Genomic DNA, 15965 nt, shown 5'->3' on the forward strand with positions numbered 1-15965 from the left:
TTTGGCTTGGCTCAATTTTTGGTTGCAATCATATGAATGCTATTTTTGTGTAGCAAATTTAAATAATGTGAGAAACCAGCACTGTTTGCATCAATTTATTAAAAGAGAAGTTCAGTATTTTTAAACCTGGGTCCTATTTTTACAAAATTGGGTGTGGAAATGACTCATAGGATCAAAAACTATTGGAATCGGTCCAGTAGATGTCCTCCACCAGTGCCGTGATTGCGCCCGATCAAAGTACGTCCACGTGCTTGTTTTTGCCACTGACAGGCTCAGATTGTTACTCCAGGTGTCCGACAACGTTACGGAAATTATCCCTACAAGGTGATCTTTCCCAAGGCTGGTGAGATGTTACATGAACAGCATCTCGCCAGCCGCGTGACTTCAGAGCGAGACTTCTCATTGAGCGAGACTTCTGTTTCTGGTTACACAATAAGGATCTTAATCTTTAAAATATATATATATCATTAATAATAGTTATATTATTAGTTATTTGCACTGCGACAGCTAAGGGAAGCTCCGGGGGGGCAGCCGCTGCTGTAACAGGGAGCTGAAACTGACAGATTGCCATTGATTTGGGATGTCGCCGTTATTAATTGCTTATTAAGAACTGTGAAATTTTAATATCTCACCTCAAATCCATCGAAGACATATGCCTGGTCATCTGAGCCCAGCTCTTTATCTGGGGTACAGCCTGGTCGGGCCCACCCCACTCTCATTTTCCCTGCTGTCTCCACTTCAAATTCAAAGTACCACTTCCCTTGGGTTACAGCGTATGATTTATCTGGTCTGAACACTCTGCTCTTCTCCAATGATGGATTTGATAACATGTCTGTGAACCAAAGAAACAGAAAAAATGGTTGCCTGCTTAAATAATAACAGATTTGCATTAAAGTCCATTAAATGCATTAAAAAAATGAATTTAGTGCATCTTTGCAATCCAAAGTTGCAAACTGTGCAGGGTTGTAAACATTCTGTAAATTGGTGTGCTGTGTTATTTTAGCTGATAACAAACAGAACCTTATCTTAATTAGACTTACATTCATTATCTTATGCTGGTTGTAATGAATAGAAGTTGAATGAACTTCGCAATAACTATGAGTGATAATAACAATAATGATTATGACAGTGCTTTGAGACGTACCCCGCTCCTGGCTGAGGGGCTCCAGGCTGTAACCGTAGGCCAGCAGGGTACAGACAGATTCTCTGACACTCTCCATGCCCACTCTTCTTCTCCTTTCATCAAGGAGGCTGTAGGGAACAAGGTAGGGGCTTCGCTTTGCTTTCAGATCCTAAAAATGCAGAGGGAACTTTTATAAAAATCTGATTCTGACTACTATCTCAAATTTTAGATCAATGCCGAAATACTTTGAAAACAAGTTGTTCAAAGGCAGCTCTCCTCATTAGTGCCTATCAAATGCAGTCATACAGCAAAGAATAGAAACCTGTTGGGCTCCATAAGTCCATCCCTGCTTGATACGATCTCTGGCCCATACATTGTGATCATTCTCTGCCAGCAACCTAACCACTTCCTCGTGGGCCGGGCTCAGAAAAAACTGTCTCAGGTCTACTGGGGCCGGTCTATAGCCACTAGGCTGCTCATACCTGAGAAGGGGAGTAAAAAAAGGCACATAAAGTTATGAGACAAAGAGATCCCTTGGCAAACTCCAAGGGACTTCCTGACACACTAACCCACCACCCTTGTCATGGGTTATTGTTTATACCCCAAACGTAACAACCCTCGCATTCTGCAATCACATGAAATGTAATTAAGCATAACATTAAACATGTACATACTTTGTGGCGAGTGTCATGTATTTAACTCTTTCCTCGGCGTTGACATCAGTAAAACCCATGTGGAAACCAAAGGCCATCAGAGTCCTCCAGTGGAAAAACAACCATTCAGGATACATGAAAACAACCCAGAACAACAGACACAGATTACTTATTAGTCTTAAATGTAAATTTTAAAAGGGAAAAGGTCGGTTTATGTACATTTGTGTATCATGTTCATTACATTATAACAAATCAGGTTGAATAAAAGTTTGTCTGTCGTACGATGTGGATTGTAGGGCTCACCTGAGGGTGTCCTGAGCCATCTGAAGGTTCTGGTTCCTCTCCAGCTCTGGCAGCTTTGAGAACTCCACTAAACAGGGCTCATGCCTCTTCCCTTCATCTCTTACCTGTTTGACAGACGCAAATGTTTTTTAAACTGCAAGTAAAACTGAAACAAACTTGAGCAGTCAAGATTCAATTCAGGAGTCAGATGCGACTATTCTTTTATATACTGTGTGACAAGGTAATACTGTATTACAACTGTCATTTTATCAATGCAATGTAATTTATAGTAATAATCTCAAAGATTTTCATTTAAATAAATGTCTGTTAAGTCTCTATCTATCGCCAAATGAGGTTAGACAATGGTGATTGAGCCTATGGCCCACTGATGAAAGCCTATACAGTATATAGTATTATTAATGACTGGGTGTTTGGAGCGACTTTTTGTGGAAAAAAACACAAGCGGCGCCCAGTTAGTGACGCGTCCTCCATCACCCAGCATTGGTTGGTCTGCCAGAGAGGGTAGGCGGAGCTAAGCTGCTGCTTTTCTGGTCTCTGCAAGTTTTGCGAGTAAACAGTAATCTACTATGGCTGAACAAACAAAGAAAAGATGGATGACGACAGATACAACTTCAAAAATAAGTGAAAATCCAAAGAAAAAGAAAGAAATTCGACGCTCAGATGAAAGCAAACAATCTAAAATGGAAAGCGACCGCCAGCGAGGAAAATCAAGAGTTACAACCGAAGCTAACTGTGGTCGATGTGCCCGCAATTGCCTTTTATCATCACAAGGTGCTGCCAAATACAAAGAAACTGAGAACTACGAGATTATCAGTTTAAGTATTGATTAGTTTCTCTTTTCTTACAGGTCCATGTGTCCATCCAAGATCAATCTTGTCCATCGCCCAGAGTTCATGGATATTCTCAGCCATTTTCTCTCTGATGTCCTCAAGTTGTGGGGGCAATACCACCTATAAGGGTGTTAAAGTAAATGGACAACATAAAGATGGTATATTTTAGCACAAGCAATCTGTTTCAAGTTGGTTATAGATGACATATATCTATATATAAACAAATATATTTTTTTCTAAATCTAAAATCTCTACCTTTACAATATGTTAACAATTCAAAGGAAATAAAATCTGATGACTGCTGATTCTTACCTTGCTGATCTCTACTGGTGTGGGAGTAAAAGTCACTGGAGTGGCAGGTACTAAGGAGCCAATAAGCTCTTGTTTCCCATCCCCATGATCCAAGAAGTATGTTTGACATGGCTCTACTTTTAGCTTGACTCTAGGGAGCAGAGCATCAGAGCATGGTACAAAACCTGGTGGGGGCAGGAAGCGAAACTCTCCATGCCTTCCCCCAAACAGAAATCGAACCCTGTTTGCAAAAAATAGGACAAGGAAGTCATTTAATGGATGCACTAAGGTCCTTACAGAGAAAAAAAAACTAAATTTCAACAATAATGCACAAGAATGATGATCTTGGGAAACAAAAGCATATCCCCACTACTGACGTGACTCCAGCAGAGAAGCTGACCACAGGAGTAAGAAGTCCATCAGCACTGAAACTCTCGAACATGCCCTGCACAGGTAGACCGTTGACCCGGAAGGAGATGCAGGGAGCGCTGAGGTCAAGACAGCAGCTGACCACGTCGTCATCTCTCAGGAGGTGAGGGAAGGGAGAGCTCACTCTGCGGCCCACGCAGCCTAATATTCAGGAGACAGTCCTTCATGTTGAGATTATACATTCTGATTGTATGTTATTAATTTGAACTCAACTGAAACTCAATTTATTAAGATTTATTGCCCAATTACCCAGTGGTACTAATACAGTACACTAAGTTTCTCTGTCTTTTTTGATCTCTTACTCACCTGACCAGAGGTGAAGCCCATCAAAGCCGTACGAGCAGAGGTCATCTCCCAATCCATTGCCCCCCCAGCCTTCACCTCCTGTGGGCCTGGGCTGGTAGCCCTCAGTGCAAGCCCAGCCAACACGCAGGTGTGTAGGCTCAGATGTGAGGAAGGGGTCGACATGATCCACAACTAGCTCGTAGTACCACCTCCGGTGCTGGGCTGAATTTTCCCCCATAGCCAAGAAGATGTTTGGTCTCATACTGTGGTGGAGAAGTGTGCAGAGAGGAGCAAAGTCAAAGACAAAATTCTGTTATATATGGTTTGATTATGATGCTTTTTTTAAGTAAAATATTAGACCTGAGAAGTGCAGTGTTTTTAATCTTGGAGAAATTAATGGAGACAAATTCAGGTGCTGGTTTGAAGAGTAGGATGGAGGTATGTATGACTGGAGTGAGTTGAACAACATACTTTATCTAAATCAGTGAACTGTATATCTAAATGATACGTTGAGGATCCTCTGGTTAAAATCCTAGAAGCATACAAAGCAAAGCTACCAGACATCCTGGTGCAGAACCCCACAGTGCACTTATGCAGGGCATTTGGTACCCTCTGTGTACCAAAGCATTCATGTCTCGGGCAAAGCACAGTCCACTGTTACTCATAAATAAATGAATGAACAAATACAGAGCCAGGCTCTTACAAAGAATCACTTTACAGATCACAATTCAGATATCAGTGCTGAAACTAAATTACCATATCATCAATATGTTGATGGGATTGAGTCTGACCAACAACGCAGAAACGCCACAGAAAAAAACTGGTTTAGATGTTGTACAACATTGAACCAAAAGTGGAAGGACAACTGATGAAGAAACAGAAAAGGAAAAAGAGCATCTGTAAGAATTGACAAAAATGTGGAGGCTGGAAAAAGGAAAGAAAATTGATGAGATAAATAAAATAAGAAAGATAGCAGATGCACTAATGGAACATTTATTGGAACAAGAACTAAACATGATGGAATGAGAAATGACTAGAGAAGAAAGGGAGAGAGGAAATGGACTGAGCAGGTGCAAAGAATATCAAACAAAATAAGCTATAAGGCCAGAGGAACAGAATGGGCTGCTGGTGGAGAAAAGCATGATAAAAGCAGGCAGCTGCTTTGGAGAAAAGGGTATGTAGAGGGAAAAAAAGCAGCTCAAAGGCAAGGGGAAATGGAAACTGCCTATAAGACCGGACTGCAACAGTGGGCCAAAATATTGAGAGACTGGAAGAGAACATGATGTGTGATGAAACTGTCAAAAAGGTGTCAAAAGACCGACTCTGTTGAGCCGTACCAGCTCAGACAGCAGACAACTTTTCAGAAGTTCTCTCAGAAGTTTCTTATCTGAGGAGGCCGACACCAAAGCTTTGTTCAGACAGCAGGAAATTAAGATTTGATTCTTAAATCAGATCTTCAGTACAGACAGGCCGAAGACATACAACACCAATAAGATAAGATGATTCTTTATTGATCTGCAGAGGGGAAATTTGGGATGTGGGCATCAGTAATTACCATAGACTGTATAAATAGATGGACGACATGACAGCTCCCTAAAAGTGAAGCCAAAACATTTCGAGCACCACCTGCTGACTGGCCGCAGTATAGGTCACCATCGCAAGATGGCAGCGCTTATCACGGGGGCTATTCTGCCATCAATTTCATACAATGAGAGCAGATGGAGACACGTCATCCATCAATATATAGTCATCAGTAATTAGGTACGCTAGTGACAAGACTTTCCAACATGGAAGCAGAGGAAATGCAGATCAAGTGTGCCAAAATAAAAACAATGGTGCCAGCTGCAAAGTTATTTCTGCCTCTGTCAATGGACTGCTGTTTTCTGCATTGTCTTCAATATGCCACACTTGTAAAAGTATGAATTCTGCTCAGCCGCCCTGTTGCACTTCTGTCACTCGTTTCAAATGACACAAGACACCGGAAATCAAATTTGAGAGGCTTTTCATCAAGCAGACTTTTTTTTAAAAACCAATCTGAATACAATCTAGAAATGCCAAAAAACTGAATCAGGCTCGCAGTCTGAACAAGACCTCAGATATCTGTGCTGCCACATTATGATCTGATCTATTTAGGAAAAAATGAATTGAAGCAGCAAATGAAGCGAGGACACTGAAAGAGACAAGTAATTCTAACGTTACCCCATTCCAACAGAGGAAAGACAAGCACCGTATTGTGGAGGACTCTGAGGTACTTCTTGTGTCAAGGATGTGGATATCATCACAGATGGAAAACTAGTAAAAGGGATACCAAGGCCAGCACAGTGATCTCTCTACAGCTGTCAAACAGCACTCTGACAAACAGATGCATAAGCCAGCACTAGAAGAAGCCCTCATCGAGTGGTGGCTCCAAGAGAACGTAAAAGCAAGGACAGAATATTTGAGGATGCACTCCATGCAACATTGTATCCCAAAAGGATAGGAAAGAATGAGAAATAGATATAGATAGAAAAACACAGAGGTCCTATTGAGAAGAAAAAACAAGTCTAAATTGTACCTGGTGACCTGATTAGCCAGACGTGTTTGGAGCAGCAAGTCCCTGTCTGGCAGCAGGTTATCACAGATGAGGTTCTGATTGGACCGTACTGCCACGCCATGGCACACACACAGAGAGCACAGCACCTCCAGCACCTGGAAAGCAACCTGTCAGCACTTCATCCGGCAATAGCTCCATCAACACATGGGAATGATTCCACATTATGGGACAGTTCAGAAACAATTTTTAGGGCCACAATGCTTGTTTCCATGTTTTGAAACACTGTTTATCTTCCCATTTAAAACAGAAAAAATGCTGCGGGAAAATGTCATTTACACTGCATTAGTTACTGCTACAGCATTTCAGCCAATCAATTCAGGTATAGCTCGACAATAACTGGTTATTTTGCCTCCATTATTGTTAAGCATGCACATTACCCCTCACGATTTCTACTTCCCACACGCACACAAATGCCTAAAAAACACTGTGTGCAAAACACTACCTTATGATTGCATCCATGCTTGTCTAGCAAAGAGATGATAGAATGAATGTGTCCCTCTTTGATGACATTGAGCGCTTCAGGGCTTTCTACAAGGACGCACTGCAGAACCTCCAAGACTCCTGTACATGACAGTATGCTCATGACTGTATATACTCATATATCATAAATAATGCATAAGGAAAACAGTGAATACCTGGAATTATTTACTACATAATCGCTGATGTAAATCAACTTAAACAGAGGAATCAAAATATTATGATTATGGTAACATAAAGCCGGCAAATCAAACCAACCAGAAGAGGCCTCCAGCCGGTCGAGTTTGCTAATAAGCCAGTCCAGGGAAGTTGAGAAATGTGCACAGTTTTTACGGTTTCCCCGGATCAGAGCAGCTAAAAGAGAAAAGAGTGAATAAAACAAGAGGGTTCGGGATCCATAATACTTTCATGCAAAATGAAATAATTCAAACCATAGCTGTTTCTCAATTCAGGGGCTGCAGCCTTCGAAGGAGGCAGTCTACGGAGGATGCATTATTCAGAGCCTGTGCAAACCGTTAAAGCCGAACGGAAATGAGACGGTCTGGTCTACGGAGCATTGCCTCTTTGCGTCACCAACTCTTCCCACCCTTACCCTTGCGTCATCAAACTAACTAGCTAGCATAACTAACGTTGAGTACGTTAGCCTGGAATTTTAAAGATAATTTGTTTCAAGAGCCCTTGTGTAACGCTAGCTATTCGACTGAGTTGAAACAAAAAACATTTACATTAAAAGTGTATTCCTCTGCCGCGTAAGAGTCTATCATCTCATTTGAACTGGCGTGCAATGAATGTCAGGATACGTTGGGCCACGAAGTATGCACCCGATGGATCCTTCGTGGCCCGGGAAAAGGAGGTCGCATTTGCTGGCCGCATCTGGAGGAGCATTTGGCAATCGGCCTTCAATTACGGCCTTCGAAGGCTGCAGCCCCTGGATTGGGACACAGCTGATGTCTTTAGCAATTTTATGGATCATTTTTGAGATATGTACTTTGGCAAAATGCATTAAAATAACAGCTTCATATTTAATTAGAAGAGGAAAAATGCATCCATTTTGTATCTGTGTCAGCAGATAATCAACTTTCACTTTGCACAATTATTCTCAGTTCTCACCCAATAGCTCATAGAAACGGTTGAGGATAGTCTCCCACTCTTCTCCTGTGTCAATCTGTGCAGCCTCCGCAAAATGAGAAGCACTGCTATATTGGTGCAGACGGTCAATACAGTCCAGGACCAAATCTATCACACCCTGAGAAGAAAAGAGAATATATACTTGAGGCAAAGTGACAAACATATTACATGTGAGGCTGATTAATTCATTCACACGTATAGATTTACCTCCTCTTGGAACATGCTCTGACGATTCTTTAGAGCTGTCAGGTTGTTCTGTTTAGCTTCATGGTCCAGTCCCTCTGCAGGAGGCTGGAAATAGTTTATGAGATCCTGCAGGCTACATTTCACTCTCTCCATGGGCAGGCTGACAGAAGTGAGGTTTCCTTTTTCAATAGAACCATCAAGTTTCCTGATGAAAAGGTGGGTTAAGTATAATGCAACAATATATAGGTCACTAGAGGTGAATGACCATGACTTAAACTGACAGACCTTTAAATCTTTTTTTCTATTGTTGAGCGAAGTCACTTTGAAAATGACAAATAAGACCGGCCCCAGCAACTCTGTACGATACTAAAAAACGGAATAAATAAAACCCCTGAAAGTTTGACATCGACCACAAGTTATTCCAGAGTTTTCTCTCGATGCAGAAGGAGGATACTTTTCATACAATTTTTAAGGCACGGTAGCATTCCCATAGTATTCTGACATTTTCGGGTATTTTGAATAAGACTGTGGTAGTGTACACCAATGACTGCGGCTCAAGGTAAGGCAGTACCTGATGAAGCAATTGAAGAGCAGAGTAGCACTCCGAATGAGTCTGGCAGTGTGAGATTCTTCCCTCTGAGAGCGAGACAGCGTCAGTCCATCGTCCATGTGACCCTCGCTGTGCAAAATGGCCTGGAAACACAGAATTTGCAATAACTACCGATTGATTCTTTTACTGTATTTAAATATGACTCAGAGTTTTTATGTTCAACATTATGATAGTCAATATATTAATTGAGCCTCAAGCTTTTGGTCAATCAAAAATGATCAATTTCTCTCTGTGCCTTTGGAGGACGTCATCTGCTTCTCCAATGGGCCCTGGAAAACCTCCGCCACACTACGTAAAACGTGTCATCTGGCGGAGACCAGGGAGCTCGCTAAACTACACTTCCTCAATCTAGAACGCCCGCATCCGATGTCATGTCTCGTTCAGAATCGTCAGGTTTGAAATATAGACTGCAGACCTGAAGATTTTTTAGACGATCCACCGGTATATTCTCGTCATATTTCGGATTCTGAATTTGTAGCGATCAATGTCCTTGGCGGGAAAACGGTATTTCACTCCTTTCCCTTCAGAGGGAGGGGCGCAATGCACGCTGGGTGTTGTAGGAATTTAGAGTGGGTGAAACCACAAGCTGTTTGTACAACTTTCTCCACAGCTATGGCACCAATTTCAAATATTTTTGCTTCTATCGATTACAGAGAACACCAGCTTTGACAGACAGGGGCTCCTTTAAAAAGGTTTACCTTTCGCTGAGCCACTCCCATTCGTGTAGATTTGGCATCCATAGCCTGGTAGGTGAGCCAGAGCCCAGAGTTTACGTGCTGAACATAACAAATGGAGTCTCCATACTTGACCTCTGGGATTCCCATGCCATCAGCATTTGTCTTTGTGCCGGTGTCAAGCTTCTCCTATAGACAAAAATCTATTGTTACAATTATCAATCACAGGTTTGTTTCTCTGATAATAAACTAATAGGACATTCAAGTCTTACACCTACACAAACTTTGAACTCATCACATCAGCCATAAAAAAAGAGTTTTCTCATGCGAGTCCTGACCTTCGACGATCGAAAGCAGAAGGAGGTTGTGCTGATGTCAGCCTTGTCCCGATCAACCAGATGCAGGCCTCTCTCCTCTGTAAGACCCAGGTACCTCCCAGTGGTCATATGGCAGAGTCGGAAAGGCTGCCCCCAGCATGTATGCCTACCACTCCAACTGAGGGATATAGAAAATTGTGTTTTTGTTGCCTTTGTTTTCCTTTGAAGAAGCTGAACAGTCCACAACATTTTGTTTGTCCTTTTTTCTTTGCTGACATAGCAGGGGAGCAAGCTGGGGACACAGAGCCCTTAATCCATTCTGGGCCAGTGATATTGAATGTGTTTCCAGCTACTCTGTACAGCCTTTGTGCACAAAAACAGCAGAAACCGATTTTTTTTTTTTTTGGCCCTGAGCTGGCAGTGACCAGCAGGCAGCAGTGTCTGCAACTGACTCCCTCAGAAATCTAAATCATATAACGTATGCATTATTTTCTTTTTTCTCCAAATATTCTTCTTCTTTTACATGAGGCTAAACATTACTTTAAATACGACTGAGTGGAAACATTGCATCCCCTTATCTACTTACACAACACGCAGAATCTCCATCCTCCAGAGAGAGCGGGCATGACTGGAGACTGATCCACTCTCATAATGCATTATCCTAGATGAAGAAAACAGACGTGTTCACAGAAGTAAATTTGTCTTGATGACACGTGAGGAGGCTGGTGTTTTCAACTGACCTTTGTAGCTCCTCTCCCTGCTCTGTGGACGGAATAGTCAGACATGCGTCACTATGGCTGTGGAGCAGCCGCAAAGTGTCTCCTCCCTTCAGATATCCTAGAACCAGGACAGACACATAATCTTTGAAACAGGTTATAACTGTTTCTTACTCATAGCCAACGTTATTTTGCTGAAAAAAAATCAGATTCAGCTGGAACAACATTTTGACCAATCCCAGTTGGAAGACATAACAGTCAGTTGGGATTGTAAAATTGTGGAGATTGATAGTTTGTTTTTCAATATGTTTAGAGAGCAGAAAAGAAAGAAACTTGCCTTGAGCAACTCCAGCTCCGGAGCAGATGGGAGCAACACTCCAGAGAGTCTGCTGGAAAGCTGCATTAACAATCAGGCTGTCACTCAAACTCTTGTTGTCAAATACAGTGCCAGAGGACAGGTGCTGGAAAGATACAAAATGAAAATCTGAAAATTGGGCTTAAACTAACAAACAGCCACATATGGAGGGGATTTGATTGGAAGGTGAAAATGCCCTAAATCATTGACTGTATAAAAAGATGGATGACATGACAGCTCCCTAAAAGCGAAGCCAAAGCATCTCGAGAGCCCCGTGCTGACTGGCTGCAGTATAGGTCATAAAGCCCGCCTCCTCCATGTTAACAGATGGGACAAACCATAAAATCAAAATACACGTCATATAAATGTTTCTCAAAGATGGTGTCTGTCATTATAGTTAGTTCTCATCATGCTGATTTACATCCAATTTTTCTCACAAGTTTTAGTGAGTTATTTGATGCTGTCAAAAGGATGATTAACAGCTCTGTTGACAAATATGGCTCCTGCAGCCCATCTGTTCTGGATTAGCAGAGAGGAGGAGGAAAGGCAAGAGGAAACAGAACTAAAACAACCACTAAAGTCATTGAAGTGTCCATATCTGAGAACGTCTGCTTCAGACCAACACAAAGAAGCTGTTCTGCTGTTAAATGGCGTGCAGGATCTTTGCTTTTTTCCCCCGGTAAGTTCAGTGTGTGTTTAGGTTAGCGGAAGTGGCTACGGCTCCACCTGCTGGTCTTTACTGCGCAGACTTTGGCTCCAAATGACGTCACCATCGCAAGATGGCAGCGCCTATCACAGGCGCTATTTTGGCATCAATTCCGTACAATGAGAACAGATGTAGACGTGCTGTCCATCTATACAGTCATTGCTCTAAATTAACACTCATCTATCAAGCCAAAATATAGCAATACATCTCAACTGTGTCGGTATTTTGGTATGAATGGTAAGAAATTACACAGACTGTGGGCTTCAACTTTACATTAGATCAAGAGCTTTTCATAATGGGTATTGGATGGGTAATAGAGATTAGATTTCCTAATTGAGAATTCTGATTTTAATAGCAAAAAAACATAATAGGATCCTGGAGCCGCAGCCCCCAGGCATAATGGGAAAATGTCTTTATGGTGGAGATAAAGACAGCAAGACTTCAGTTGATAACAGACAGGTTAAAATGTGTTCATCAGTGGCAAAAACAATGTCTGAAATTCAGTCACCTCTTTTTCTTTTACTTTCTATATTTGTTTTATTGTTTTTTTTTAATTAAACAAATTTGTGCATTCATGTTATGTTTGTTTGTTTTTTCTTGGTAGGTATAAGCCACATTCTGTGTTGTATTTGGTGTGTGCCGTTAATGGGTATGAAACATAAAAGTTATGACTACCAGTGGAAAAGAATTATTTCATAACAATGTTCAAAGCAGACGTTAAAATATTCGGTTTTATTAAGGGTATTTGTATTTTCATCCCCAAGCTGCATGTTCTCTGTATTGTGTGTGTGGAGTGAAAAAAAGAAAAAGAAAAAGAAAAATCTAACAAAACTGGGAAAATTGACAAAGATTTTTTTTTGACTAATATGTTCTTATAAACAATTTTGCTTAACTACTCATCAGAGGCAGGGGGAACACAGATTGCAAACTACCGAATGGATTCAAAGGAAATTAGGAAAATGACACAAACAGAAGCTTCTGTTTTTGCAAAGCTCAGAGGAAATATGGAGAGCAAATGCAATGGACAAGAATACATATAAAATGGATCAACTTTAAAAGTTTGATTACTAGTCTTTCGCTCTTTCTTTAAACTGATAATATGGTGAGAGTGTTTCAGGTTTGATATTGTCTGAAAAACATATAACTGAATCTTTTATCATCCAGGAAAAAAAAACTCCTTTCCTGACTCACCAGATATCTCTCTGAGGACACATTGACCAGTATGAGGTCATCTCCAACACGCACTTTCTCACCCTCTGACCTCTGTCTGGATGCTGGATGAACGGTCCACCAACATGCCTCACCTGAGCAAAAAACAGAATCTATACAGGATCCCTTTATATACAGCAGAGATTATTATAAAAAGAAATGTATAAAGGTCAAAAACCAAATACCTGCTTTATCTTCCTGCAGACCGACATCAAAAGCCAGCTTGTCAGTCGAAGACTGAGATGAAGACAAGCAGCTGAGATACTGAAAGTAAAAAGGACATAAACTTCAGAGAGCAAATGAATTTTTTTTTTATAAGTTGATAAAACTATTTCCTGTCTGCAAGAGGAAAAAATAAACCTTCTGAATTATTTTTGCATACATGAAGATGACTCACCATGTGACTGTAAGAGTGAAGGAACAACACTGCCTGGCCGTATAGAAGCGTGCGTTGGCTTCCTCCGGCTCCCGCCTGTCAGTCACGATCACATTAGCATTAGAGAACTCATAGACTGAGAAAAACATTAACAGTAGGGTGAAAAGTGAGAACAAAAATGTATATGAACTATGGCAAAATAATAATTAGGTAGACTAGAAAAAAAAAGGAACAAAAAATAATCATAAATTGTGTGCTTCATTTAGTTTGCTTATTTCATGTAAAAATCGACTGCTTCACTTTTACGTTGACTTATTTGTCAGTGATATATGACAAGTCCAAATCCTTCACCAGTAAAGTATCATACATAATCATGGTCCATGATTCAACAGATCATGTTTTGTTTATTCTAAGTATATATCTCACATTGACTTTGACACTAAGCAAATAATAGCCTATCACTTTCCTGAGTGTAGAGATGAACTGGAAGAAGACTTGAGAAAATAAGAGATGAGAAGAGATTGGAGTCTCACCTCTACAGCCAGGTGCTCACTGTGGGCCAGCATCTCCTGCAGCGCCCTAACAGAGAGACACTGGGCCAGGACAAAGCCACATACAGACAAGTCTGGTGGGACATTCTGTTAGAAAGACAGTAGAGCATTAGTAATTGAGATAACTTCATATCTGTCTACTCCATTCACAAGCCAACAGTGCAATTAGCAGCAACAGGGACCAGGAGGCAACTGATTGAGAACTGGACAGACAAGTTGGTATGAAATGGGGAAAAATCCAGCACACAAAAAAAGAGAAAAATAGATCAATTATAAAAAGATACGGAATAAATAAGACACATTAAATCCAAATTAAATTTTAAGCCTGGTGATTTATTAAGTTTAGCCAATTTTTGTGCATGTTTTATAACATAAAGACTGTCTATAACTCTTCAGTGAATTATCATTTTATACATCTTTCTTTTATTAATCCGAGCCAAGAGAGATAAAGTGTAACATAAATTATAAAACGGACTGCTGTGAGGAAAAACCGTGAAATCCTTGAGGTGGAGATCTATACCTTGCAGTTAGAGGTGGGCTCAAGTCTGCAGAGTCTGCTGCCAAATCCCTCGGCAGCAAGACAGAGCTTCACATGTTCCTCCTGGGAGGTGAATGTACTCTGCAAAACCACGTCATCTCCCTGAGAACAACACACACAGGGATGACGGCAGTGAGTGCAAATGCTCCAGAGTGTAGGGGTTAAGGATTTATATATAGCAAAACAGAGTTTAGTCATAGTGTGAACATAAAAATCTACTGATTTGTAGTGATCAAAAGTAGACTCTTTATTTTCCACAGTACTCGGAACCCTTGCAAAACATGTATTGCAAATTCTAATCATGTTGCCTTCTTCTGAATCTGTAACAAACTTTTTGCAACTAATTTCATGCTACTCTCTTGTCACAGTTTTGCTAACGATGCAATGAGAGAGTGCTCTTCAGGATAAATTATCTCAGGGCTCCGTTGCTTATTTACTTAAGTGTCTTGCACTTTTTTCTCATTTGTGAAAATTCAACTGAAGAACCTGCTCAGTAAAACATGATGTACTCCAACTATAAAATCGTGTACAGTAGATCTGTCACCTAAAATGTATCTTATCTCCATTAAAATGCCGACGTCCAAAGGAATTAGGCTTCATCTATTTTTGGAACTGTAGAGGGATAACACACGACAGGCCTCTGTCTGATCAGGACTACCGACACCTCTCTGTACCCAGGCTGCTTACCTCCATATTGGGAAGATACAGCACTGTCTGACCTCTGATTCACCTTTCTTTCCACTCTTCATATCAGCAGTGCTCTGCAATCAGTCGGACACACTGTCCGACTTTGAGGCACTGTGTGGCATTCAGATGGCTAAAGGTCCAGGCGCTTCTTCAAAGTACATTTGAAAAGTGAAAACGCAATAGTAACAAGACTTAGGTTAATCCAAATGTCAAATGTATAATTATTTGGCTGCAACAAGTTTTAAAAAGCCTGGTTTGGGATTTCAAACTGAACTGGTCTATAATATTCTGATCCTTACATTTTAGGGCCTCCTGTGGTGTTTTTTGGTGGTGTACCACCTTGCCTCAAAAAAAGACCAGCCTACCATAGCCTATAAAACATAAACCTTAGAGAAAAGCAGCTACTTCAAAATGCGCTATAGAACAATAGAAAAAGTTCCTTGGAGAAACCCTTCATTTATTATAACAATGCATGACACACACAAACATCTGAAGTGTAATGTCATACTGTGGATCGATTTTGCAAAATGTCTCAGCCCCAGCACTGGTACAGGGTTTAGTAACTATCTGCATCACCGCCTGTGTGAGCATGTTCCTGTCAATTCCACAACAGACACTGTTCCAGTGACATGACATGCCCTTATCAGAGGGCAAAGATAACAAGCAGTGAGACAACTTGCAACTAGGGAACAATGACAGCATCTTGCAGTTAAGATGAAACAAGTCAGTGAGGAGCCAAATTAAAGTGAAATAGATAGTAAAATGCTGTTGTGAGCTTTGTATTAAAAGTCGATCTGATTTTCCAAGTAAATGGTATCATTATTACTTATCACTATTTCTTTATTTTTGTAACTTTCAATTTTTCTTATTGTTTAATTTAGAGAGGAACATAAAATGAACAACTTCAAAGTGAGAGGAGTCTTGGGCC

The 15965-nt window shown here is 40.8% G+C and overlaps 1 protein-coding gene across 1 annotated transcript in view; it reads right to left on the reverse strand.

Moving 5' to 3' along the window:
- Positions 1 to 15965, reverse strand: part of ryr2b (ryanodine receptor 2b (cardiac)) — a 75557-nt gene that overhangs the window by 59079 nt on the left and 513 nt on the right. Inside the window, exons 2-26 of the mRNA XM_069659052.1 lie at positions 14333 to 14452; positions 13746 to 13899; positions 13283 to 13350; positions 13071 to 13149; positions 12868 to 12980; positions 10953 to 11076; positions 10640 to 10736; positions 10486 to 10560; positions 9921 to 10077; positions 9607 to 9771; positions 8870 to 8991; positions 8320 to 8503; positions 8095 to 8230; positions 7243 to 7338; positions 6950 to 7068; positions 6469 to 6602; positions 3936 to 4177; positions 3578 to 3770; positions 3222 to 3441; positions 2925 to 3029; positions 2080 to 2183; positions 1798 to 1881; positions 1446 to 1605; positions 1133 to 1292; positions 633 to 832 (exon numbers count right to left, since the gene is read on the reverse strand). Of these exons, the coding sequence (XP_069515153.1) occupies positions 633 to 832; positions 1133 to 1292; positions 1446 to 1605; positions 1798 to 1881; positions 2080 to 2183; positions 2925 to 3029; positions 3222 to 3441; positions 3578 to 3770; positions 3936 to 4177; positions 6469 to 6602; positions 6950 to 7068; positions 7243 to 7338; positions 8095 to 8230; positions 8320 to 8503; positions 8870 to 8991; positions 9607 to 9771; positions 9921 to 10077; positions 10486 to 10560; positions 10640 to 10736; positions 10953 to 11076; positions 12868 to 12980; positions 13071 to 13149; positions 13283 to 13350; positions 13746 to 13899; positions 14333 to 14452 (3411 nt within the window). The remainder of the gene's footprint in view (positions 1 to 632; positions 833 to 1132; positions 1293 to 1445; positions 1606 to 1797; positions 1882 to 2079; positions 2184 to 2924; positions 3030 to 3221; positions 3442 to 3577; positions 3771 to 3935; positions 4178 to 6468; positions 6603 to 6949; positions 7069 to 7242; positions 7339 to 8094; positions 8231 to 8319; positions 8504 to 8869; positions 8992 to 9606; positions 9772 to 9920; positions 10078 to 10485; positions 10561 to 10639; positions 10737 to 10952; positions 11077 to 12867; positions 12981 to 13070; positions 13150 to 13282; positions 13351 to 13745; positions 13900 to 14332; positions 14453 to 15965) is intronic.

This window comes from Semicossyphus pulcher, unplaced genomic scaffold (assembly GCF_022749685.1).
Source record: "Semicossyphus pulcher isolate SPU_LCO1_2020_fin unplaced genomic scaffold, fSemPul1.0.p SCAF_12, whole genome shotgun sequence".
Lineage (NCBI taxonomy): Eukaryota > Metazoa > Chordata > Actinopteri > Labriformes > Labridae > Semicossyphus > Semicossyphus pulcher.